At 49.4% G+C, this 25,678-nt stretch overlaps 1 protein-coding gene across 1 annotated transcript in view; it reads right to left on the reverse strand.

Moving 5' to 3' along the window:
• Positions 1-14,714: 14,714 nt before the first annotated feature.
• The window catches only part of LOC140421449 (uncharacterized), a 152,908-nt gene continuing 141,944 nt past the window's right edge, over positions 14,715-25,678 (reverse strand). The window contains exons 12-14 of the mRNA XM_072506199.1: positions 19,393-19,557; positions 16,830-16,965; positions 14,715-14,877 (exon numbers count right to left, since the gene is read on the reverse strand). Coding sequence (XP_072362300.1) covers positions 19,462-19,557 — 96 coding nt within the window. The 3' untranslated portion in view covers positions 14,715-14,877; positions 16,830-16,965; positions 19,393-19,461. The remainder of the gene's footprint in view (positions 14,878-16,829; positions 16,966-19,392; positions 19,558-25,678) is intronic.

The following is a 25,678-nucleotide window of genomic DNA, read 5'->3' on the forward strand; positions in this document are numbered from 1 at the left end:
AAGAGCTTCCATCTCACTAAGAAGGCTTCAGACAAATCCACAGTGAACACTCTGCTCTGAAAACTCTGAAAATTTGGATTCTAATTAAAACGCTTTTGTGGGTTCTCTCGGAGTGACACGGTCACTTCTGGGTCGAATCCCGTCAGATGTCCCCAATAACTGTTGTGCCTTCTTTTCCTGTCTCCTCCTGTGGCTCTGTTCCAATTATGGCAATCAGTGAGTTTGCCCTCCTTTCTTTTGATATCTATGTTCTAATGCTCAGAGTCGCCAGGTATGAAATGATACCACCACAAGGTTCAACCGGCTATCGATCAAAGAGCCAAACACCAGTTAGTTAGTCCAAGGTCAAGGGTACTTTATTTACACACAATTAGTCATGCAACATAAACACTACTAGGTAACTACACCTATCGACTAAGACAACCTGTACTTAACTTCAGGCACCCGGCTTAGGTCAGAGTAACAGTGGCCGCTGTCCGATTCTGGATCTATCGAGTCTGGAGAAGTATCTGCTGCTCAGCTGGGCTCAACCGTCTGGTAGAGAGGGTTGAATTTTGATTTGCTTCTGGTGGTGCTGCACTTGGGAAATGGTCATAGCCGGGGCGCCAGGTCCAAGAGAGGACGAACATATGGCGGACTCTCTTCTTATACTTGGAGGTTTTCGCGCTCTTTTGGGCAGTCCTTCAGTTTGGACCCCACTAATTGGGTGATCCCTGATCACTCTGTTCGATTCTTAACCAATAAGTGGTAGGGGATCTGGATGGCTGGGCACGTCCCAAGCGGTCACTGACCCCATTGTTTACGCTTCCCCTGAACAGGGAGTGGCACCAAAATGTCTGGGACTGTACAGGTCGCTCGAGTGCCAGTCCTTTGTTTTGGTGAAGATGGGCCATCAAATGCTAATCGGCCCATCAAAATGCTAATTGGTCGGAGTTTCAATACCATCTGGACCTCTTCCTTGCAAATATACATTTCAGGCTCTGAGCCTGCCTGAGTCTTGCCTTGTCCATTTTACCCGCTAGGCTTTGCGAGTTTCTCTGTCCCTAGTTGTAAGTGGCCATCCCAGATGGCTACAGTAAGTTACTGCAGTGCATCTTGTTGATGGTATACATGGCTGCCACTGTTTGTCGGTGGTGGAGGGTTTGAATGTGGAAGGGGGAGCAGGCTATTTGTCCTGGATGATGTCAAGCTTCTTGGATGTTGTCGCTGCACTCATCCAGGCAAGTGGAGCGTATTCCATTACATTCCTGACTTGTGCCTTGTAGACGGTGGACAGGCTTTGGGTGGTCAGAAGGTGAGTTACTTGTCATAGGATACCTAGTCTTTGACCTGCCCTGGTAGCCACAGTATTAATATGGCTAGTCCAGTTCAGTGGTAACCCCAGGATGTTGATTGTGGGGGATTCAACAATGGTAATGCCATTGAATGTCAAGGGGCGGTGGTTAGATCCTCTCTTCTAGGAGATGATCATTGCCTGGCACTTGTGTGGCGCGAATGTAACTTGTCACTTGTTAGCCTGAGCCTGGATATTGTCCAGGTCTTGCTGCATTTTGACTTGGACTGCTCCATTATTATAATCACCCTTGCATGATTGATATGTCTTTAATCAAATTGATATTTAGACCTGAAATGACACTGGGAGTGCAGTGGTCAGACATTTTTTTCCTTCTGACTTTTGCAGGTGTTTATACACAAGATTGAGATGTAAAAGGATGAATGGTGAAACTTGCAGCTGTGACAAAATATCTTTTTTTTCGAGATACTCCCAGCCTGTTATAAAACCTAGGTAATCCCAATTCTTCCAAACATTGGGTGGAGTTCTGGAAAAAACAAAGTGGCATGTAGCACAGTGGTTAGCACTGTTGCTTCACAGCTCCAGAGTCCCAGGTTCGATTCCTGGCTTGGGTGACTGCCTGTGTGGAGTCTGCATGTTCTCGCTGTGTTTGCATGGGTTTCCTCCGGGCGCTCCAGTTTCCTTCCACAGTCCAAAGATGTGCAGGTTAGGTGGATTGGCCATGCTAAATTGCCCTTCGTGTCCAAAAAGGTTAGGTAGGGTTACGGGGATAGGGTGGAGGTGTGGGCTTCGGTAGGGTGCTCTTTTCATGGGCTGGTGCAGACTCGATGGGCCGAGTGCCCTCCCTCTGCACTGTACATTGTATGATTGTATGAGGAGTTGTGAATGGTGCTGAACATTGTGCAGTCTTCCGCAAACAACCCCACTTCTGCCCTTATGATGGAAGGGAGGTCATTGATGAAGCAGCTGAAGATGATTGGGCCGAGGACACCAACCTGTGGACCTCCTGCAGTGATGTCCTAGATGCTACATGAGCATCAAAGGTGCCTACCGCTCCATTCCCCGACCGCAAGTCGGTACTCCTACCTCTGGCTCACAAACAGCAACTCAAGCATGCTGAACCAGTCAGGAAAACCATGCAGTGCTGGTCCGAGGCATCAGAGGACACTCTGTGATTGCTTGGAGTCTGTGGACTGGTCCATATTCAAGGCCGCGGCAGCTAACCTGGACGAGTACGCAACAACCGTCACAGACTTCATCAGTAAGTGTGTCAAGGACTGTGTACCAAAGAAGACAATACGGGTGTTCCCCAATTGGAAACCCTGGCTCAACTAAAGGGTCCACTCCCTGCTAAAGTCCCGGACGGAGGCGTTCAAGACTGACGACCCTGGCCTATATAAGAAATCCAGGTACGATGTACGGAAAGCCATCAAGGATGCCAAAAGACAATATGAGATCAAACTAGAGTCCCAGGACAATGACACAAACCCACGACATCTATGCAGGGCTTACATGAGATCACAGGCTATAAAGAAGACCACCATAATACCAATACCAAAGAAGAACGAGGTAGCGTGCCTCAACGACTACTGACCGGTGGCCTTGACGTCTGTTACCATGAAATGCTTTGAGCGGCTAGTCATGAGATGGATCAACGACAGCCTCCCAGGCGGTCTCGATCCACTGCAGTTTGCCGATCACCACAACCGGTTCACAGCAGATGCTATCTCTCTGGCCCGACAATCAACACTCGAACATCTCGACAACAAGGACACCTATGTCAGACTGGTGTTCATACACTACAGCTCTGCCTTCAACACCATCATCCTGACAAGACTAATAACCAAACTCTGCAACCTTGGACTTGACCCCTCCCTGTGCAGCTGGATCCTTGACTTCCTCACCAATGTCATGATATGCAGATAATAATATACAGACAGGCAGCTAATGAACTCCGAGAACAGGACATGACCAATGAGCAGGCAGGACACTCGGGTGGTATCTCACTATAAAAAGCACGAGGCACTCACACTCCACCTCTTTCCACTGATGAACATCTACAGAGTGAGACAGGGTGTATATACAGTATCACACCTCCAGCACGTGGCTAAGAGCTAGTCTGGTTCAGTCAGACAGAGTAACCACACTTAGGTTAGCAGAGAGTCGAACTCATAGAGAACTGGGCTAACTGTGCTACTGGTTCAATAAATCAGATTGAACTAACTTCAAGGTCTGGAGTATCTTTTGGTTAAAGTTGCATCCAGTTGCAGCCTGTGTTATCCCAGAGTACATAACACAACAACCAACAGACCGCAATCTGTCAAGATAGGTAACAGCACCTCCTACACAATAGTCCTCAACACCAGGGCCCCGTAAGGATGTGTGCTCAGCCCTCTACTGTCCTCCTATGCACACACGACTGTGTGGCAAGATTCAACTCCAATTCAATCTATACGTTTGCAGATGATACGACTGTGGTGGGTCGTATCTCAAACAACGACGAATCAAACTACAGAAGGGAGATAGATCACTTGGTTGCATGATGTACCGAAAACAACCTCTCATTAAATGTTGGAAAGACCAAGGAACTGATCATCGACTTCAGGAAGCGTAGTACGACACGCACCCCTGTCTACATCAATGGCTCTGAAATGGAAATGGTCGATAGCTTTAAGTTCCTGGGGGTCACCATCACCAACAGTCTGTCCTGGTCCACTCACGTTGAGGCAACAGTCAAGAAAGCCCAACAATGTCTCTACTTCCTACGGAAGCTAAAGAAATTCAGCATGCCTGCATCGGCTCTCACAAACTTCTACATATGTGCCATAGAGGGCATCCTATCCGGCTGCATTACAGCTTGGTATGGCAACTGCTCGGCCCAAGATCGCAAGAAACTGCAGTGTGGTGAACTCAGCCCATGCATCACACAAGCTTGCCAGCCGCACATTGATTCTGTCTACACCTCTCGCTGCCTCAGGAAGGCAGACAGTATTGTCAGAGAGCCCTCACACCCAGGCTTTGCCCTCTTCCAGACCCCTCCATCAGGCAGAAGATTCTGAAGACCCAGACATAGGAACAGCTTCTTCCCCACAACTGCTGGACTCTTCAATGGCTCTCCCTTGGACTGATCTGTTCCCTGTAAGAATACTATTCACAACGCCCTATGCTGCTCTTGTTCCGCAGTATAACCAATCACTATTTGTTGATGTACCATTTGTCAATGTACTCTGTTGATTATTCTTTTGTCTACTATGTATGTTCCCTTGGCCGCAGAAAAATACTTTTCACTGTACTTCGGTACATGTGACAATAAATATCAATAAATCAATCAATCTATCTATCAGCTGAGATCATTGACCTCTAACCACCACAACCATCATTCTTTGCGCCAAGTATGACTCCAACCAGCAGAGAGTCTTCCTCTGATTTCCATTGACTCCAGTTTAACTATGGCTCCTTGATGCCATACTCTGTCAAATGCTGCCTTGATGTCAAGGGCAGTCACTCTCACATCATCTCTGGCAATCTGCTCTTTTGTCCATGTTTTTGAACCAAGGCTATAATGAGGTCAAGAGCTGAGTGTCCTGTTGGTGATGGTGACCCCCAGGAACTTAAAACTATCGACCATCTCCACTTCAGAGCCATTGATGTTGACAGGGGTGCGTGTCGTACTACGCTTCCTGAAGTCGATGATCAGTTCCTGAGTGCGGAACCTAAACTGAGTGTCTGAGGGCAGGTTATTGCCATTTGATAGTACTGTTGATGACTCCTTCCATTACTTTGCTGATGATGGAGAGTAGACTGATAGGGCAGTAATTGGCTGGGTTGCATTTGTCATGTATCTTGTGCACAGGACACACCTGGCCAATTTTCCACATTGCCAGGTAGATGGCAGTGTTGTAGCTGTCCTGAAACAGCTTAGCTGGAGGAGCGGCAAGTTCTGGAGCACAGGTCTTCAGTACTATTGCCGGAATATTGTCGTGGCCCATAGCCTTTGCAGTATCCAGTGATTTAGCATTTCTTGATATCATACGGAGTGAATCATATTGGTTGAAGACTGACATCTGTGATGCCTGGGACCGCCGGAGGAGACCGAGATGGATCATCCACTCGGCACTTCTGGCTGAAGATTGTTGCGAATGCCTCGCAGCCTTGTCTTTTGCACATATGTACTGGGCTCCTCCATCATTGAGAATGGGGATATTTGTGGAGCCTCATCCTCCAGTGAGTTGTTTAATTGTCCACCACCATTCACGGCTGGATGTGGCAGGACTGCAGAACTTAGATCTGATGCGTTAGCTGTGGAATCGCTTAGCTCTGTCTATTACTTGCTGCTTATGTTGTTTGGTACACAAGTAGTCCTGTGTTGTAGCTTCACCAGGTTGACATCTCATTTTTTGATATGCCTGATGTTGCTCCTGTCATGCTCTCCTGCATTCTTTATTGAACCAGGGTTGATCCCCTGGCTTGGTGGTAATGGTAGAGTGGGGGACATGCCGGGCCATGAGGTTGCAAATTTTGGTTGAATACAATTCTGTTGCTGCTGATGGCCCACAGCACCTCATGGATGCCCAGCCTTAGTTGCTGGATCTGTCCGATGCCTATCCCATTTATCTCATTGGTAGTGCCACACAACATGACGGAGGGTATCCTCAATGTGAAGAAGGGACTTTGTCTCCAAAGACTGTGCGGTGGTCACTTCTACCGATACTGTCATGAACAGATGCATCTGCAGCAGACAGATTGGTGAGGATGAGATCAAATATGTTTTTCCCTCTTGTTGGTTTCCTCACCACCTGCTGCAGTCCCAGGCTAGCATCTCGGTGGTGGTACAACCAAGCCACTCTTGGTGATGGACATTGAAGGCCCCCAGCCAGAGCATATTCTGTGCCCTTGCAACCCTCTGCTTCCTCTAAGTGGTGTTCAACATGGAGGAGTATGGATTCATCAGCTGATGATGGCCAGTATGTGGTAATCAACAGAAGGTTTCCTTGCCCATGTTTAACCTGAAGCCATGAGACTTCATGGGGTCCAGAGTTGATGTTGAGGACTCGCAGGGCAACTCCCTCCCGACTGTATACTACTGTGCCGTCGCCTCTGCTGGGTCTGTCCTGCCGGTGACAGGACATACCAAGGAATGGTAATAGTGGTGTCTGGAAGGTGTGATTCTGTGAGTATGACTATGTCAGGCTGAAGCTGTGATTCAGCTCTCCCAATTTTGGGACAAGCCCCCAGATGTTAGTATGCAGGGTCGGCGGGGCGGATTTGCTGTTTTCGTTTCCGGTTCCTGGTTTGATGCCAAATGGTCCGTCCAGTTTCATTCTTTTTTTGAGTTTTTGTAATGGTTGAATACAACTGAGTGGCTTGCTAGGCCATTTCTGAGGACATTTAAGAGTCAACCACATTGCTGTGGGTCTAGAGTCACACGTAGGCCAGACCAGGTAAGGATGGCAGATTTCCTTCCCTAAACGACATTGTGTTCTGAATGATACAATTACATTTATTTAATACTGGATTAATCCTCAAGTATACAAGATCCATGTACATTTTGATAAACTATTGTTTTATACTCTTAGAAATTAATATGTTCACTGACACTGCTAACCACGTATCAAAAACAACCTAAAATCTTATGTATTCTCTTGATAAGAACTATTTTTACCAGCTTGAATTATTATTGCTCTATGTTTTTCTGTATCCATTTGTCCTCTCAACCCACTTCCATTTAGTTCACTATGCATTAATCTACCATATCTCAGATATTTAAATAATGTAAAGCTTGGATTTCTAGTTCATCTTATAACATTAAAAATGACTGAAGTTTATAAAGTCCTTAAATATTCAAAAAAGTGTTTTGCAGAAAAAAAAGGGCAGCCATCCTAAGCACAGTAGTGAGATAAATGACCAATTAACTTTTTTCTGTTTGCTTTAGTTCCGCTTTTGAAATACCATGAAGAGAATATAAATTAACTGTGCGATGATGCAAAGTTTTGCTTTTTTTCTTGACCTAAAACAAAAACACCACAATGTTGTAATCTACCAGTTTATTTCTCAACACCAACTCAATTGGACAAGTCTACAAAATAATGTTGCTTTCAGTCTATTAGAAATTAAACAATTGGTACTATAATATTTTGTGTATTGTGAAATTCTGGGACATACTATTTTTAGCAAAATGTGCACAAATTCCCATGCTTTGCATCTTGAAGTTTGTATTTTAATTTGATATCTTAATCGATTAAAATATTTTACGTTACATTATTTAAAATGTGTTAACAATGTCCTAATGTCCTAAACATCTTTCAGTTTAACAAATGGTAGACTCTGCACTACAAGGTGATGTGTGAAATCTTGAAAACCACTGTTAAGAACTATTGGATGGAATTGTCCCATAATTTGTCAGTGTCAGGATCTGAATCCTCGCAAATTACGACTATGCACTCCCACCAGCGGGAAAACCAGAGTGATTCCCACTGGCGCGCAGAACAACCCCCCGACCTGCTATGCTATGGCACTTAAATTTATTTTTTGCAGAATCGGCTTTTGTGTGCCATGCCATGGCACAGCAGGGTCCGTGCTGCTACTGGGATGGGTGAGATCTAATCTCTGACACCTTCCGCACCTCTGAAATCAGAGCGCCATCTTTGGCGGGCGCTCCAATCTCAAATAGCTGCTGCAGCATCCCCCCCCAAACACCCATCCACCCCAGATCATTGGCAGGGCACCCCCTCAGAACCCCCCGCATTGATCCCTTTCAGCACTTCCCTCATTTCCATTCCCCCCCCCCCCCCCCCCCCCCCCCACCCGAATGCCCAGCACCTTGCAGTTCAAGGGGTGGCGCGGTGGTAAGTGCCCTTCCAACAATTGCCGCCAGGGTGCCAAGGAAATTCCTTCATGGGAGTTGGGAGTCAGGGGGGCTTATGCTGGGATGGAGGGGCTCAGTTTGGAGGTCTTCCCTGAGGTGGTATTCGTTTGGCTACTCTCCCCATCTGAAACCTTTAAACCCATTCAACAGTCAGTCAATATGTATAAATTCAAGTTTTCTCATAATGAAGTTGAAAGTGTTCTCATCTATACCCCCAAACCCTTTAAAATGTCTGTTAGTGTGCCAAGTTTAAAGGTCTGTAAGATGAAGATAAAAGTTATCCCTTTAAAGTGGTGGAAACATTTGAAGACCTTATTGCACAATTTAATTTCCCTTTTAAGTGTAAAAGTCTGCGTGTATGGCTAGAAAGCTTTGAACTGGGCGGAATGGTGGTGCAGTGGTTAGCACTGTTGTCTACGGTGCTGAGGACCTGGGTGCGATCCCGGTCCCGGGTCACTGTTTGTGTGGCGTTTGCACATTCTCCCCATGTTTGCATGAGTTTCACCCCCACAACCCAAAAGATTTGCAGGTTAGGTGGATGGCCATGCTAAATTGTTCCTTAATTTGGAAAAAAAATAATTGGGTACTTGTGGTAGTATGTATTAGGGGTCATGTGGGACTGTGAAGCCGTGATGCTATTGGCTGACAGATCCCGGGTCCTGGTTGGCTGTTGACTCCTGGCTCCGCCCTGAAGGCGGAGTATAAGAACCCGAGCTTCTCCCCGCCGCTCCATTCTGTTGCTGAACTGCTGGGGACAAGTCTCGCTTAATAAAGCCTCATCGACTTCATCTCTACTCGTCTCTCTCGTAAGTCATTGTGCGCTACAATTTATTAAGCGAGCTTAAAGGACTATGGAGTTCCGGATCGCCCCGGAATGCCTGCGGATCAGCCCCCACGCAGCAAACTCAGCAGCAGTTTTTAAACACTGGCAAGCTTGTTTTGAAGGCTACCTCCGAACGGCCCTCGGCCGGATCACAGAAGACCAGAAAATGCAGGTCCTGCATTCGAGGGTAAGCCCGGAAATTTACCCTCTCATAGAAGACGCAGAGGATTTCCCGACGGCGCTCGCAGCACTGAAGAGCATCTACGTTCGCCCCATGAACCAGGTCTACGCACGCTACCAACTCACAACGAGACGGCAAAGTCCCGGAGAATCGTGAGATGAATTCTACGCCGCGCTGCTAATTTTGGGACGGGGCTGCAGCTGCCCGCCGGTGAACGCGATTGAACACACGGACATGCTAATTCGCGATGCGTTTGTGGCAGGTATGAACTCTCCCCAAATCCGCCAAAGACTTTTAGAAAAAGAGTCGCTAGGACTCTCAGAGGCACGGGCCATTGCAGCTTCCCTAGATGTGGCCTCGCAAAACGCCCGCGCCTACGGCCCCGACCGCGCGGCAGCCCCTTGGGCTCCGTGGACCCCCGTCGCGACAAACCCCCCCCCTCACAGGCTTGCGCGGTTAAAGCGCAAGATCATCCCGGGGGGGCCCGCTGCTATTTCTGCGGGCAAGCGAAACACCCCCGGCAGCGCTGCCCGGCCCGCGCAGCTATTTGCAAAAGCTGCGGCAAGAAGGGCCATTACGCGGCTGTGTGCCGGTCCCGGGGGGTCGCCGCAATCCCCGGAGAAGAACGAGCCCAACGCATCCCAAACGCTCCCCAACCCCCCCAGCGCCCCATGTGCGACACGCGGGCGCCGCCATTTTGGGTCCTGGGCACCACGAGGGGAGGATGGGCGCTGCCATCTTGTGACTCCCCAGCCACGTGCGATTCATGGGGGCGGCCATTTTGTCCACCCCCGACCACGTGCGATCCATGGGGGCGGCCATTTTGTCCACCCCCGGCCGCGTGCGATTCATGGACGCCGCCATCTTGGATGACAACAAAGGACCCCAGCATCGACGGCTCCACGGGGTCCGAAGAAGGCCCCGAGACACTACGACCATGACTGGCTTCGGTGACGCTGGATCAATCACGGCCCCGGACGCTCCAGACGACGACAACAACGGTGCTGATCAACGGACACGAGACATCATGCCTGATTGACTCCGGGAGCACCGAAAGTTTCATTCACCCCGACACGGTAAGACGCTGTTTTCTGACCATCCATCCAAGTACGCAAAAGATTTCCCTAGCTGCAGGATCCCACTCCGTAGAGATCAAAGGTTCTGCATCGCGAACCTAACGGTGCAAGGGAGGGAGTTTAAAAACTACAGGCTCTACGTCCTTCCCCAACTCTGCGCGCCCACATTACTGGGATTAGATTTCCAGTGTAACCTGCAGAGCCTAACATTTCAATTCGGCGGCCCAATACCCCCACTCACTATCTGCGGCCTCGCAACTCTCAAGGTTGAACCGCCGTCCTTGTTTGCAAACCTCACCCCGGATTGCAAACCCGTCGCCACTAGGAGCAGACGGTACAGCGCCCAGGACCGGATATTTATTCGGTCTGAAGTCCAGCGGTTGCTGAAGGAAGGCATAATCCAGGCCAGCAATAGTCCCTGGAGAGCCCAGGTGGTAGTAGTAAAGACCGGGGAAAAGCAAAGGATGGTCATAGTCTATAGTCAGACCATCAACAGGTACACACAGCTAGATGCGTACCCTCTCCCCCGCATATCCGACATGGTAAATCGGATTGCCCAGTATAAGGTTTTCTCCACCGTGGACCTCCAGTCCGCCTACCACCAGCTCCCCACCCGCCCAGGTGACCGAAAGTACACAGCCTTCGAGGCAGACGGGCGTCTATACCACTTCCTAAGGGTCCCATTTGGTGTCACGAACGGGGTCTCGGTCTTCCAACGGGAGATGGACCGAATGGTTGACCAGCACGGGTTGCAGGCCACGTTCCCGTATCTCGACAACGTAACCATCTGCGGCCACGATCAGCAGGACCACGACGCCAACCTCCAAAAATTCCTCCAGACCGCTAACACCTTGAACCTCACATACAACGAGGAAAAGTGCGTTTTTAGCACAAACCGGCTGGCCATCCTGGGATACATAGTGCGCAATGGGATAATAGGCCCCGACCCCGAACGCATGCGCCCCCTCATGGAAGTTCCCCTCCCCCACTGCTCCAAAGCCCTGAAACGTTGCCTGGGGTTCTTTTCATATTACGCCCAGTGGGTCCCCCAGTATGCAGACAAGGCCTGCCCGCTAATACAGACCACTACCTTCCCCCTGTCGACAGAGGCTCGCCAGGCCTTCAGCCGCATCAAAGCGGATATCGCAAAGGCCACGATGCGCGCCATCGACGAGTCCCTCCCCTTCCAGGTCGAGAGCGATGCCTCCGACGTAGCTCTGGCGGCCACCCTTAACCAAGCGGGCAGACCCGTGGCCTTTTTCTCCCGAACCCTCCACGCCTCAGAAATCCGCCACTCCTCAGTGGAAAAGGAAGCCCAAGCCATAGTGGAAGCTGTGCGACATTGGAGGCATTACCTGGCCGGCAGGAGATTCACTCTCCTCACCGACCAACGGTCGGTAGCCTTCATGTTCGATAATGCACAGCGGGGCAAAATTTAAAATGACAAGATCTTAAGGTGGAGGATCGAGCTCTCCACCTTCAACTACGAGACCTTGTACCGTCCCGGAAAGCTGAACGAGCCGTCCGATGCCCTATCCCGCGGCACATGTGCCAACGCACAAATAGACCGTCTCCAAGCCCTCCACGAGGACCTCTGCCACCTGGGGGTCACTCGGTTCTACCATTTTATAAAGTCCCGCAACCTCCCCTACTCTGTGGAGGAGATCCGTACAGTCACCAGGAACTGCCACATCTGCGCGGAGTGCAAACCGCACTTTTTCAGGCCGGATAGAGCGCACCTGATCAAGGCTTCCCGCCCCTTTGAACGCCTCAGTCTGGATTTCAATGGGCCCCTCCCCTCCACCGACCGCAACACATACTTCCTGAACGTGGTGGACGAGTACTCCCGTTTCCCCTTCGACATCCCCTGCCCCGACATGATAGCGGCCACAGTCATTAAAGCCCTTGGCACCATATTCACACTGTTCGGTTGACCCGCATATATCCATAGCGACAGGGGGTCCTCCTTCATGAGTGACGAGCTGCGCCAGTTCCTGCTCAGCAAGGGCATAGCCTCGAGCAGGACGACCAGCTACAACCCCCGGGGGAACGGGCAAGTAGAGAGGGAGAACGGCACGGTCTGGAAGACCGTCCTACTGGCCCTACGGTCCAGGGATCTCCCAGTTTCCCGGTGGCAGGAGGTCTTCCCGGACGCTCTCCACTCCATCCGGTCGCTGCTGTGTACCACCACTAACCAAACGCCGCATGAGCGCCTCCTTGTCTTCCCCAGGAAGTCCTCCTCCGGAACGTCGCTGCCGACCTGGCTGGCGGCCCCAGGACCCATCTTGCTCCGGAAACATGTGCGGGCGCACAGGTCGGACCCGTTGGTCGAGAGGGTTCACCTCCTCCACGCGAACCCACAGTACGCCTACGTGGCGTACCCCGACGGCCGACAGGACACGGTCTCCCTGCGAGACCTGGCTCCCGCCGGCAACACACACACCCCCCCGACACCGATCATCCCCTCCCTGCCACCGGCGCACCCCGCGACCGCCCCCTTCCCGGGAGGATCGGTCCTCCTCCCGTGTCCGCCCAGAAGTGAAACAGGAACAAACACCGAAACGCTCCCGGAGACGACAACGCCGGAACAAGCACCTGCACCACCACCGGGGCTGAGGCGATCAACGAGGAAGACCAGACCGCCCGCTCAACTCGTGGCATCGGCGTGACACCAAGAATGTTGTTGGACTGGAACAAAAAAATTTTTTCTCTTACTAATATTGTAAATAGTTTCACAAACCTTGTACATAGCCCAGTGTAGGGCTAAAACTGTAATGACATGCCCAAAATTTTCCTCCCAGGACCAGCCTTGTAAACCCCTACCACCATGCGAACCACCACCCCGCCGGGTTCATTTTTAACAAGGGGTGAATGTGGTAGTATGTATTAGGGGTCATGTGGGACTGTGAAGCCGTGATGCTATTGGCTGACAGATCCTGTGTCCTGGTTGGCTGTTGACTCCTGGCTCCGCCCTGAAGGCGGAGTATAAGAACCCGAGCTTCTCCCCGCCGCTCCATTCTGTTGCTGAACTGCTGGGGACAAGTCTCGCTTAATAAAGCCTCATCGACTTCATCTCTACTCGTCTCTCTCGTAAGTCATTGTGCGCTACAGTACTCTAAATTTAAAAAGAAAGAAAGCTTTGTTTACATTCAATTTCACACCATTGCCTGCTGAAAACTTCTTGATTGACAATCCGAGGAGTTTTAAAGAGGAGAGTCAAAGTGTGTATAGCTCAATAGGGATCCATTAACTCAGATGTTTTCCTAACCGCAAGTTTGTTCTGCCTCTTTGATCTAAAGTCCTTCCCAGAAAGTGAAAAGGAGCTGGGGAGAGCAGCCAAAAGTGAAAAGGAGCTGGGGAGAGCACCATCCCAAGGAAGACCTTCAACCTGAGACCCTCCAGCCCAGCGCAAGTCCCCTGACCCCCACCTCCCATGAAGGACCCTCTCAGCATCCTGGTGGCAATTGTTGGGAGGGTACTTACCACCTTGCTACTACTTGCACTGAAAGCCGGCAGGTCACATTCCTCAATACTTGCACCAATTCACACCAGTGGTACTCTTGCTGGGGGGGGTCTGGAACATCTCAGCCTGCTAGTGAATGGTGTGTCCTAACCGTCAGGTAAAATAGCAGGGCGGGCCCATTGCAAATCCAGATTTCGGCCCAACATGGGATTCTGCAGCCGATCGCAAATCCCTCTTCTAGTGGGCAGAGCCGGAGGCTCCCGGCCCAGATCTTCAGCCACTCTGACAAAAAGAAAATCTGAGACGTAGTTACACCATCAGTCTGGCGGGGGCAGGGCCTGTCAGCTTCACAGAGATCGGGATGCCATCTTTAAACAGTACCCTGACCAGTGCTGAGTTTAAATTGACCCGCACACCAGCATGGAGGTATTGGAGCTCTCCTCCACCCAACCCCCCGCCAACTGCACAAGTGTCGGGATTCTCTCCCCCCCCCCCCCCCTCCAGTACCACAGGCACTCTCCCCTTCACTGGCAAGTGCCCCCCTTCAAAGGCATTGGCCCTTTCCCCTCTACATATAATGGGAACTCTCTCTCAGTGGGGGCCCTCCAGAGGACCTGCTCCTGTGACAGGGGTGCCCGTGTCTGTCCCTCTCTCCCCTTCCTCATGTGAGATTTGAATATTCCATGAGGGACGGGGGTGGATCATGTGGCGGGGAGGACCGTTAATAACATTAAATATTCTTAAACTGTATTTAAATGATGGCGCAACTCCATTATGTTACCGGCGAGGGCTGGGGAAAATCAGGAATGAGATCTCAAAGCCAAAAGTCTCATTTCACTCTCGGGAGATTTGACTCCCACGTCGCCATTTACACTCGTGGCGAATGCGGATGCAAAATCATCCACATTTATGCAAATAGATTAAAATTAAATACAAATTGAAAATTAATTCACTTAAATACTTAATGGACAGATGTTGGGGAATAAATTATTCTTCCATCAGCCCATGGGTAAATAGTGATTTGTTTAGATATTTTTAATACTCAGTCCATATCATCTGATTTTATACCACATTTTCTCAGTGTTCTTTTGATATGGGGAACGGCTTCTTCAACAAACCACCTGCGAGTGTACATAATCATCATGACATCAAGGAGCAATTTACGCTCTCGTTTCCTGAAAGAAAGAAAAAATCAAAAATATCAGGGAGGTAGGGGGCGGGATTCTCCACTCCCGCGTCGAAGTGGCCGCGCCGTCGTGAATGCTGTCGAGGTTCACGACGGCGCGAAAACAGCCCCGATCCCCGACCGATTCAGGCCCTGACAATGGGCTAGGATCGGGGCCGCGTCATCTACACGCACCAGGCCTTGTCACCCGCATAAAGGCGGCGCCGCATAGATGACGCGGCCGGCGCCGCATAACTGGCGTCATCCGCGCATGCGTGGTTGCCGTCCTCTCTAAGTCTGGCCCGCAAGAAGATGGCGGACGGATCTTGCAGGGCCGCGGAAGGAAGGAGGTTCTCCTTCAGAGAGGACGGCCCGACGATCAGTGGGCACCGTTCACGGGCCCCCCACAGGCCGCCCCCCCAGCGTTCGCGCACTGTTCCCGACGGCAGCAACCAGGTGTGGACGGCGCCGGGGGGAACCCACCGTTTTGGCCTGGCCGCTCGGCCCATCTGGGCCTGAGAATAGCGGGGGGTGCCGGAGAATCGCCATTTTGGGTGTCTCCGGCGATTCTCCGGCCTGCGGCCCGCGGAACTCGACTGGGCCGTTCCCGCCGCTTGGGAGAATCGCGGGAGGGCGTCGGACCGGCGTCCCGGGAAATTTTGGCGGCCCAGGCGATTCTCCCAACCAGCGCCGGAGTGGAGAATCTCGCCCAGGGTTTCTGCTTTGGGCACAATCAAAGAATTGCAAAATGCACTTGAAATTGCACAGGTTAATTTTTGACTAAAATTGATTTACATAATCACAAACTCAAAATCTTCCATGAATCAGTGCAGTATACCATGCAATTTTATTTTCATTAAAGTGCATTTCCTTGTTGTATTTAAGAATGGTAATCTAATGTAGATTTATTAATACTGCGGAAAATGGATTTATCCCCCAAATATGCATTTTTCATAACTTGAGTGACCTGATTTAAAATCAGGATTTTTTTTTTAAAAACTATACCGAACCATTTAATACTTTAATTCGGATTGTCATTTTCTGAGGAAATTACTTTACAGTATGAAAAAAGGTTTAAAATGCATCCTGGCACCCAAGAAAATGAGTGAAAATAGAAGAGCTTTCTCTAACCATCACCATTGGCAGAATCTTGCAATTGTGTGACCTCAATGCATGGACAGAGCCTAATCCAGAGTTTTGAATCAGCATAAAATATTTTGGAAAACATGACGGCAGTGGTTTCGTGCTTAACTCATATTTAAAATATCCCGATATTTTGTGCTGACTCTGATGATTATTAGCATAAAAAACAACCTCAATGCACAATTTATTCATGGAGGCAGTTATGAATCTAGTAACTACTCAGTATTTTGTGAGGAAATTAGTGCTTTGCTCACTTTGCAATTTCCCATTATATTGGCATTTTAAAGATTTTAAATAATTTATAATAACTTTAAATATTCATACAATGTCTACAAATGTAGTTATCCTTTGAGTGGTCTGGACCATGTTCCACTTCAAGATAGCAAAGGTGAGCTACTGGTGAAATTATCTAGTGGAGTTAAAAAATTTCAAGTGTATCTAAGGAAGCTTGCAATATTTTCTTTTCAATGAATAATAATGAATCAAATGGCATTCTTCATTCGTGTTTATCTTGTCAGTTCATCTTTGTCAATACTTATGCATGCATTGAGGTCAGTAGACAGAGAGCAGTCAGGTGTAAGAACACTAATCGGTGTTAATCTACATCCCAATCTGTTCTCTGTCACCGCCGATTTAAATCAATTAATTAGATATAGAACTGCGATCAAACATGGAACATTTGCTCCAAATCACTTCAAGAATGGATAAAAATAAAAACACTTTAAATAGGAGTTAGTTCATTTAGACTGAATACTTTTTGTCCAATTGACAATGTTATAACTGTAAAAATAAAATGTAATTTACAGACTGATAGCTTACAATTGTTTCAATATTTCTTTAACTTTGCTGGTTTCCTCATTGTATTCTGTGGCAGCATCCACTGTCAAATTTGCGATTGCAGAATGTTGGCTAGCAGACTCATTTGAAGGGGCAGCAGAGCCTCCAAAGAAACAATCTGGAAATGGAAAGAGTTTTATTTCAAATGTATTATATTCTTCTAATCTTTTCATATATTATGACAATGGCATTCCATTTTTCAGCTTAAAGGAACGGGCCTGAAATCCCAGAGTGGCAATCAGAGTTGAATTGCCTCTTTAAAAAAATCCCTTTATCCCTGTCCCGAACTTCTCTAGAACTATGTAGGACAGCGCGTTCCTGGGGCCTTCTGTTCACTTTTGGAGAGTCACAGGAAAGGAAGCCAAACATCGGGGGCGCGATTCTCCACTCCCACGCCGGTTGGGAGAATCGCCTGGGCCGCCAAAATTCCCGGGGACGCCGGTCCGACGCCCTCCCGCGATTCTCCCAAGCGGCGGGAACGGCCCGGTCGAGTTTCGCAGGCCGGAGAATCGCCGGAGACAACCAAAATGGCGATTCTCCGGCACCCCCGCGATTCTGAGGCCCCGGATAGGCCGAGCGGCCAGGCCAAAACGGCGGGTTCCCCCCGGCGCCGTCCACACCTGGTCGCTGCAGTTGTGGGCGGTGCGTGAACGCTGTGGGGGGGGGGGGCGAGGGGGGATCCTGCACCGGGCTTCACCTGCAATGTGGGGTGGCCCGCGATCGGTGCCGCTTTTACGCGGGCGACAAGGACATCATCCGCGCATGCGGGGGTTGGCCAGCGCCAACCCGCGCATGCGTGGTTGCAGTCCTGTCCAAATCCGCCCCGCAAGAAGATGGGGGACGGATCTTGCGGGGCCGCGGAAGGAAGGAGGTCCTCCTTCAGAGAGGACGGCCCGACGGTGGTGCAGTGGTTAGTGCTGCTGCCTCACGGCGCCGAGGTCCCAGGTTCGATCCCGGCTCTGGGTCACTGTGTGGAGTTTGCACATTCTCCCTGTGTTTGCGTGGGTTCGCCCCACAACCCAAAGATGTGCATGGTAGGTGGATTGGCCCTGCTAAATTGGCCCTTAATTGGAAAAATGAATTGGGTACTCTAAATTTCACAAAAAAAAAAGTTTTGTTTCTGGCCAAAATAGAAAGTGAATTAGTGGGCGGGATTCCCCCAGCCGGCGTGCCATTTGCTGGTGGTGGGATTCACTGCTCCCACTGCTTGTCAATGGGATTTCCCATTGAAGCCACCCCAAGCCGCCAGGGGACCCACGCACGCGCGCGCGGTGTGCTGCCGGCGGGAACAGTGAATACCATCGGCTGGAGAATTCTGGCAGTGTATTTTGCTTAAAGATTGTCAGATTTTGTTGGGAACTAGCTCATCGTCTTTTTCTTTGCCGGACAGTAATTAAATTAATTTTCCAAAATCTTACGTTGATTGAGAAACAGTTAACATTGCACGTCCAATATGACTCTTCAGGATTCCAAAGGAGAGTCATATCGAACTCGAAAAGTTAACTCCACCTCCACACAAATACTGCCAGGCCCGCTGGGTTTTTTATTTCAGACTTCCAGCATCCACACAATTTTGCTTTTATCCCAAGATCATTGTTCTGCAGATACCAAGACCTTTTCTTTTTGATGATAAATTATGGAAACAATGCAAACTACAAATGATTATGATTCTACATTTTGCCTTAATATTTGCAGTTTGTTTTCTATTTTATTTCTTGGAAGTACACAAAAGTGCACAACTCTTATTAGAATTCAAGAAGATAAAAGATGAATCTGCATTTTCATTCCTTTTTAAATAAATTATTCCATAATTTAAATGATTGTCAAATTATTCATTTGATAAATATTCCACAATTAAAAATCCTCTACAATCATTGCCAACGCCACGTTGTGCAGGTCAACAGGTGGTGAACCTTTATTGGAACCCTGCAACTGGATCATTTCCTGATCATAAATTTACCCCCATCTGTCTCAACAACTTTGCTTATTGATTGCTTTCACTATCATTTAACACTGACATTCAATCTCTTCACACATCTTCTCTACTGAGTAGAACTACACTCCTGTAGGCTTCACCCAATGCCTGTGTTTATGTATTTGCATTGTGTATTTATGTTTGCCCTGTGGGTTCTTTTCATGTATGGAATGATCTGTGCACAGGAAACAATATACTTTTCACTGTACTCGGTATACTTGACAATAAACAAATCCAATCCAATCTAATGTGATTCTAATACTCTATCAAAGCCACTGAGCCAGGATACTGGTTTCCAAAATTATTTTAGTTTTTAATACTGAATTCTAGACATTCCGGTAACTAAGGGTATCAGATCAGTACTAGGTGTTTGGAAATGTTTGGAAACTGCAGTGCTGTAATTTAATTGTATTCAGAAAGAATCTACAGCTGATTACTTGAGAAAAACCCCAGATATTACATATATGCTAGAAGAAGCTGAGCATATTTTATTTGTCAATGTAATTTTCACAATTTTATGAGATACCATCATATTCATTTCTTGGATTTCAACATCCAAAAAGTGCCTACCTTCATTTAGACCTATTGTACCGTGTGGTTTAATCTTGTGAGCAATCATCAGCATTTCTGTACTTGTGTTCATCGTAGGCAGGTAAAAACTGTCCTGGGATTTAGGTCCTGCTCTTTTTGGAAAGATTCGATTCTCTCTAGGAGTAAATTATTTTTTGCTTTCATCTGTCAAAACATGATGTAATGTGATAATAAACAACAATAGGAATGTTTCAAAGAGAACAAAGAACAATACAGCACAGGAACAGGTCCTTCGACCTTCCAAGCCTGTACCAGTCATGATACTACCCTTAGCCAAAACCATCAACACTTCCTAGTGCCGTATCCCTCTATACACATCCTATCCATGTATTTGTCAAGGTGCCTTTTGAACACCGTTAAGGTATCTGCTTCCACTTCCGGGTGCGGCGATGACCAGCTAAGTCGCACGTTTCGGCAGCTCTCGGGGGAACGGACTTTTGGGCTCTTAATAGGAGCCCCAACGGCAATTTTTAACGGCTAAAAACACTGTGCGGTAAACCAGAAGGGAATTCCCCCTGGACACAGATTGGAAAAAGGAGAGGAAGGTGGCCGGATTGCGGAGGATCCTTTAGAGCAGCGGCAAGGAAAGCAAGCTCAAAGCAAGATGGCGTCGGAAGGTGGCCGTCTAGTATGGGGCCCCTGACCAACAAGAGTTCCTGCAGCGCTGTGTGGAAGAACTTAAAAAGGAGATGAAGAAGGAGCTGCTGGCCCCAATATTACAGGTGATTGAAGGGCTAAAGGAGGAACAAAAGACCCAGGAGCAGGAGCTTCGGGTTGTGAAGGCAAGGCCGCTGATAATGAAGACGAAATACAGGGGCCTGGTGGTGAAGACAGAGATGCACGAGGCTCAACACAAAAGGCGTGTGGAAAGGCTGGAGGTGTTGGAGAATAATGCGAGGAGGAAGAATTTAAGGATTCTTGGTCTTCCCGAAGGTGCGGAGGGGGCGGACGTCGGGGCATATGTGAGCACAATGCTTCATCGTTAATGGGATCGGAGGCCCCGACGGGCCCTTTGGAGGTGGAGGGAGCTTATCGAGTTATGATTGCGAAAGACCGAGGGCTGGAGAAATACCTCGAGCCATAGTGGTGAGATTTCTCCGATATAATGACAGAGAGATGGTCCTCAGATGGGCGAAGAAAAACTCGGAACAGTAGGTGCGAGAACGCGGTGATCCGCGTATATCAAGATTGGAGTGCGGAGGTGGCGAGAAGGAGGGCGAGTTTCAATCGGGCCAAGGCGGTGCTTCACAAAAGGAAGGTCAAATTTGGAATGCTGCAACCGGCAAGACTGTGGGTCACCACACCAAGGGAAGCACCACTACTTTGAGATGGCAGAAGAGGGCGTGGACATTTATTGTGGAGGAGCAGCTGGAATAGGCGGGCCAGAAAAAGAACGTTTGGGACAAAGTGGTGGTGTGATTACGTGGGGTGAAGGGGGGGAAAAAGGGGGAAGGGATGATTTCTCAAGCTGTTAATCTTGCGACCCTGTAACTTTTCTCTCTTCCCCATGTCGTGGGGGGGGGGGGGGGGGGGGGGGGGAAGGATGAGGAATTGTGGGCGCCGGCCATTGGGGGTGGGGCCAAGTGGGAAACGCGGGCTTTGTTCCCAGCGCTATGGTAATCATGGCAGGAACAGGGAAGCAGGAAGGAGGGGGCCTCGCACAGTGGGGGCCGAGGTCACGGGGGGAAGCCGAGGTCAGCCAGAGTTTGCTGACTTCTGGGAGCAACATGGGGGGGTGCAATTACGCTAGAAGAGGATCTAGCGGGGGGGGGGAGGGGGGGATTAACTGGGTGCTGCTGTTGGGGAGAAGGGGGAGCTGGTACGGGGTGGGGTGGTCGAGGCGGGAGGGCGCCGTCGGGGGGAGATACGGCTACGTGGAACCGGGTGAGGAGCTGGATTAAAAAAGGGGATGGCTAGTCGACAAGGGGGGGGGGGGGGTAAAGAGCCCCCCAACCCGGCTGATCACGTGGAACGTGAGAGGGCTGAACGGGCGATTAAAAGAGCAACGGGTACTCGCACACCTAAAGAAATTAAAGGCAGATGTGGTTATGTTGCAGGAGACGCATTTGAAACTGATAGACCAGGTCAGACTATGCAAAGGATGGGTGGGGCAGGTGTTTCATTCGGGGTTAGACGCAAAGAACAGGGGGGTGGCTATATTAGTGGGGAAACGGGTACTGTTTGAGGCAAAGACCATAGTGGCGGATAGCGGGGGTAGATACGTGATGGTGAGTGGCAGATTGCAAGGGTAGGCGGTGGTTCTAGTGACCGTATATGCCCCGAACTGGGATGATGCCAATTTTATGAGGGGAATGTTGGGACGTATCCTGGACCTAGAGGCTGGAAAGTTGGTAATGGGGGGAGACTTTAATACGGTGCTGGACCCAGGGCTGGACAGATCGAGGTCCAGGACCGTGAGGAGGCCGGCTCAGCTAGGGTGCTCAAGGACTTTATGGAGCAGATGGTAGGAGTAGACCCCTGGAGATTTAGCAGGCCTAGGAGTAAGGAGTTCTCGTTTTTCTCCTATGTCCATAAAGTATATTCACGGATAGACTTTTTTGTATTGGGAAGGGCGCTGATCCCGAAGGTGACAGGGATGGAGTACACGGCAATAGCTATCTCGGACCACGCTCCATATTGGGTGGACCTGGAGATAGGGGAGAAAAAAGAACAGCACCCGCCCTGGAGAATGGACATGGGACTATTGGCAGATGAGGGGATATGTTTAAGGGTGAGGGGGTGTGTCGAAAGGTACTTGGAGCTTAACGACAATGGGGAGGTTCAGGTGGGAGTGGTCTGGGAGGCGTTTTGTGACAGGGCAGTGGTTAGAGGGAGAGCTGATATCTATTAGGACACATAAAGGAAAGCAGGAGGGTAGGGAAAGGGGAGCGGTTGCTGAAGAACTTTTGAGGGGTGGACAGACAATATGCGGAGGCACCGGAGGAGGGACTGTACAGGGAAAGGCAAAGGCTACATGTAGAGTTTGACTTGTTGACTACGGTAATGCAGAGGCACAATGGAGGAAGGCACAAGGTGTACGGTATGAATATGGGGAGAAGGCGAGCCGGTTGTTGGCCCACCAACTGACGAAGAGGGGAGCAGCGAGGGAGATAGGGGGGGTGAGAGACGAGGAGGGAGAGATGGAGTGGGGAGCGGAGAGAGTAAATGGCGTGTTCAAGGTATTCTACGAAAGATTATATAAAGCTCAGCCCCCGGAAGGGAAGGAGAGAATGATGTGCTTTCTGGATCAGCTGGAATTCCCTAAGGTGGAGGAGCAGGAAGAGGGCGGGACTGGGAGCACAGATTGAGATGGAGGAGGTAGTGAAAGGGCGATTGGGAGCGTGCAGGCGGGGAAGGCCCCGGGACCAGATGGATTCCCGGTGGAAATTTTATAGGAAGCATATGGACTTGCTGCCCCGCTTCTGACGAGAACCTTTAATGAGGCTAGGGAAAGGGGGCAGTTGCCCCCGACTATGTCAGAGCAAAGATATCGCTCCTCCTAAAGAAGGAAAAAAGACCCTCTGCAATGCGGGTCCTATAGGCCCATTTCTCTTTTAAATGTGGGATGCTAAGATTCTGGCCAAGGTAATGGCGATGAGGATAGAGGACTGTGTCCCGGGGGTGGTACATGAGGACCAGACTGGGTTTGTGAAGGGGAGACAGCTGAACACGAACATACGGAGGTTGCTAGAGGTAATGATGATGCCCCCGCCAGAGGGGGAAGCGGAGATAGTGGTGGCGATGGATGCCGAGAAAGCATTTGATAGAGTGGAGTGGGATTATCTGTGGGAGGTGCTGAGGAGATTTGGCTTCGGAGATGGATATATTGGATGGGTACAGCTGCTTTATAGGGCACCGATGGCGAGTGTGGTTACGAATGGACAGGGGTCTGATTATTTCCGGCTTTATAGAGGGACGAGGCAGGGATGTCCCCCGTCTCCGTTATTGTTTGCACTGGCGATTGAGCCCCTGGCCATGGCACTGAGGGGGTTCAGGAAGTGGAGGGGAGTGTTTAGGGGAGGAGAAGAACACCGGGTATCTCTGTATGCGGATGATTTGTTGTTGTATGTGGCGGACCCGGTGGAGGGGATGCCAGAGATAAGTGCGGATACTTGGGGAGTTTGGGGATTTTTCGACGCAGGAGGTGCAGGACTAGAGTGATCCTCAGAGACATGGGTGGGGGATGATAGGGTGTCAGACATATACAGGGAAATGAGGGACGAGGGGGGAGATCATGGTAGATGAGCTGAAAGGGAAATGGAAGAAGAGCTAGGGGTGGAAATTGAGGAGGGGCTGTGGGCTGACGCCCCTACGTAGGGTAAACTCGTCGTCCTCGTGTGCCAGGCTAAGCCTGATACAATTCAAGGTTCTACACAGGGCGCATATGACTGGAGCACGGCCTCAGTAAATTTTTCGGGGGTAGAGGATGGGTGTGGGAGATGCTCGAGAAGCCCAGCGAATCACACCCACATGTTCTGGTCATGTCCGGCATTACAGGGGTTCTGGGTGGGGGTGGCGAAGGTGCTTTCGAAGGTGGTGGGGGTCCGGGTCGAGCCAAGCTGGGGGTTGGCTATATTCGGTGGTTGCAGAAGAGCCGGGGAGTGCAGGAGGCGAGAGAGGCTGATGTTTTGGCCTTTGCGTCCCTAGTAGCCTGGCGAAGGATATTGCTTATGTGGAAGGAAGCCAAACCCCCGGGCGTGGAGACCTGGATATAACCGACATGGCAGGGTTATAAAGTTAGAACGGATCAAGTTCGTATTAAGGGGTTCGGCTTCAAGGGTTCACCAGGCGGTGGCAACCGTTCGTCAACCTACCTCACAGAACGATAGAGGAATGAAAAGAAAGAAAGACAACAGCAGCAACCCAGGGGGGAGAGGGGTGGGGGGTGGGGGGGGGGGGGGAGGATCCGGGCGGGGCTCTTAGGGATGTCATTTGTATATGTATAGACATTGTGTATAGGTAATGTATATTGGACTGTTGGATTGTATTTTTGGAGAGTAACTATTTTTGACAAGGCAGTTGCCATTAGTTTTGTTTTTGTTTCTGTTTATATATTATTTATTTACTTGTTTAAAAACTGGCCACTGTTATTTATATTGCTTTACTGTTGTTTAAAAGAAAAACCATGTACTGTTATGTTTGGCCAAAAAATCTTGAATAAAATATATATTTTTAAAAAGGTATCTGCTTCCATAACCTCCCTAGCAATGCGTTCCAGGCATTCACCACCCGCAGTGTAAAAAACCCTGCCTCTCAATCTCCTCTAAACTTTGCCCTATGGACCTTAAACCTATGGCCCCCTAGTGACTGACCCCTCCATGCTGGGAAAGGAGTGCCTGCCCATTCACTCTAGTCCATGCCCCTCACAAATCTTGTAGACCTCTATCAGACTGCCACTCAAACCTCTGTCGTTCTAATGAAAACACTGAGTCTATTCAGCCTCTCCTTATAGCTAATACCCTCCACACCAGGCAACATCCTGGTAGACCCCTCTCTGCACCCTCTCCAAGAACTCCACATCCTTCTGGTAGTGTGGCGACCAGAATTGTGCGCAATATTCCAAGTGCGGCCTTACCAAGGTATTATACAACTGCAGCATGACTTGCCAGTTTTTATACTCGATGTCCCGTGCAATGAAGGCAAACATTCCGTATGCTTTCTTGACTCCCTTGTCCACTTGTGTTGCCACTTTCAAAGATTTGTAGACCTGTAAGCCCAGATCTCTCTGACTTTCTATATTCCCATGAGTTTTGCCATTTACCGTATATTTCCCTTCTATGTTAGACCTACAAAAATGCATTACCTCACCATTTGTCCTGGAATCAGAACTCTCATTTGCCATTTCTCTGCCCAAGTCTCCAACCTACCTATGTTCTGCTGTATCCTCTGACAATCCTGAACACTATCTGCCACTCCACTAACCTTGGTCGTCATCCGCGAACTTACTAATCAGACCAGCTACATTTTCCTCCAAATCGTTAATGTATACTACAAACAACCAAGGCCCCAGTACAGATCCCTGTGGAACACCACTAGTCCACAACCTTCCATTCAGAAAAAATACCCTTACTACCGCTACCCTTTGACTTCTTAGACCAAGCCAGTTCTGTATCCATCTTGCCACCTCACCTCTGATCCCAGGTGACTTCACCTTTTGTACCAGTCTGCCTTGAGGCACCTTGTCAAAGGCTTTACTGAAGTCCAAGTAAACAACATCCACCACCCTCCCCATATCAATCATCTTTGTCACCTCCTCAAAAAACTC

This window comes from Scyliorhinus torazame, chromosome 1 (genome assembly GCF_047496885.1).
Source record: "Scyliorhinus torazame isolate Kashiwa2021f chromosome 1, sScyTor2.1, whole genome shotgun sequence".
Taxonomy (NCBI): domain Eukaryota; kingdom Metazoa; phylum Chordata; class Chondrichthyes; order Carcharhiniformes; family Scyliorhinidae; genus Scyliorhinus; species Scyliorhinus torazame.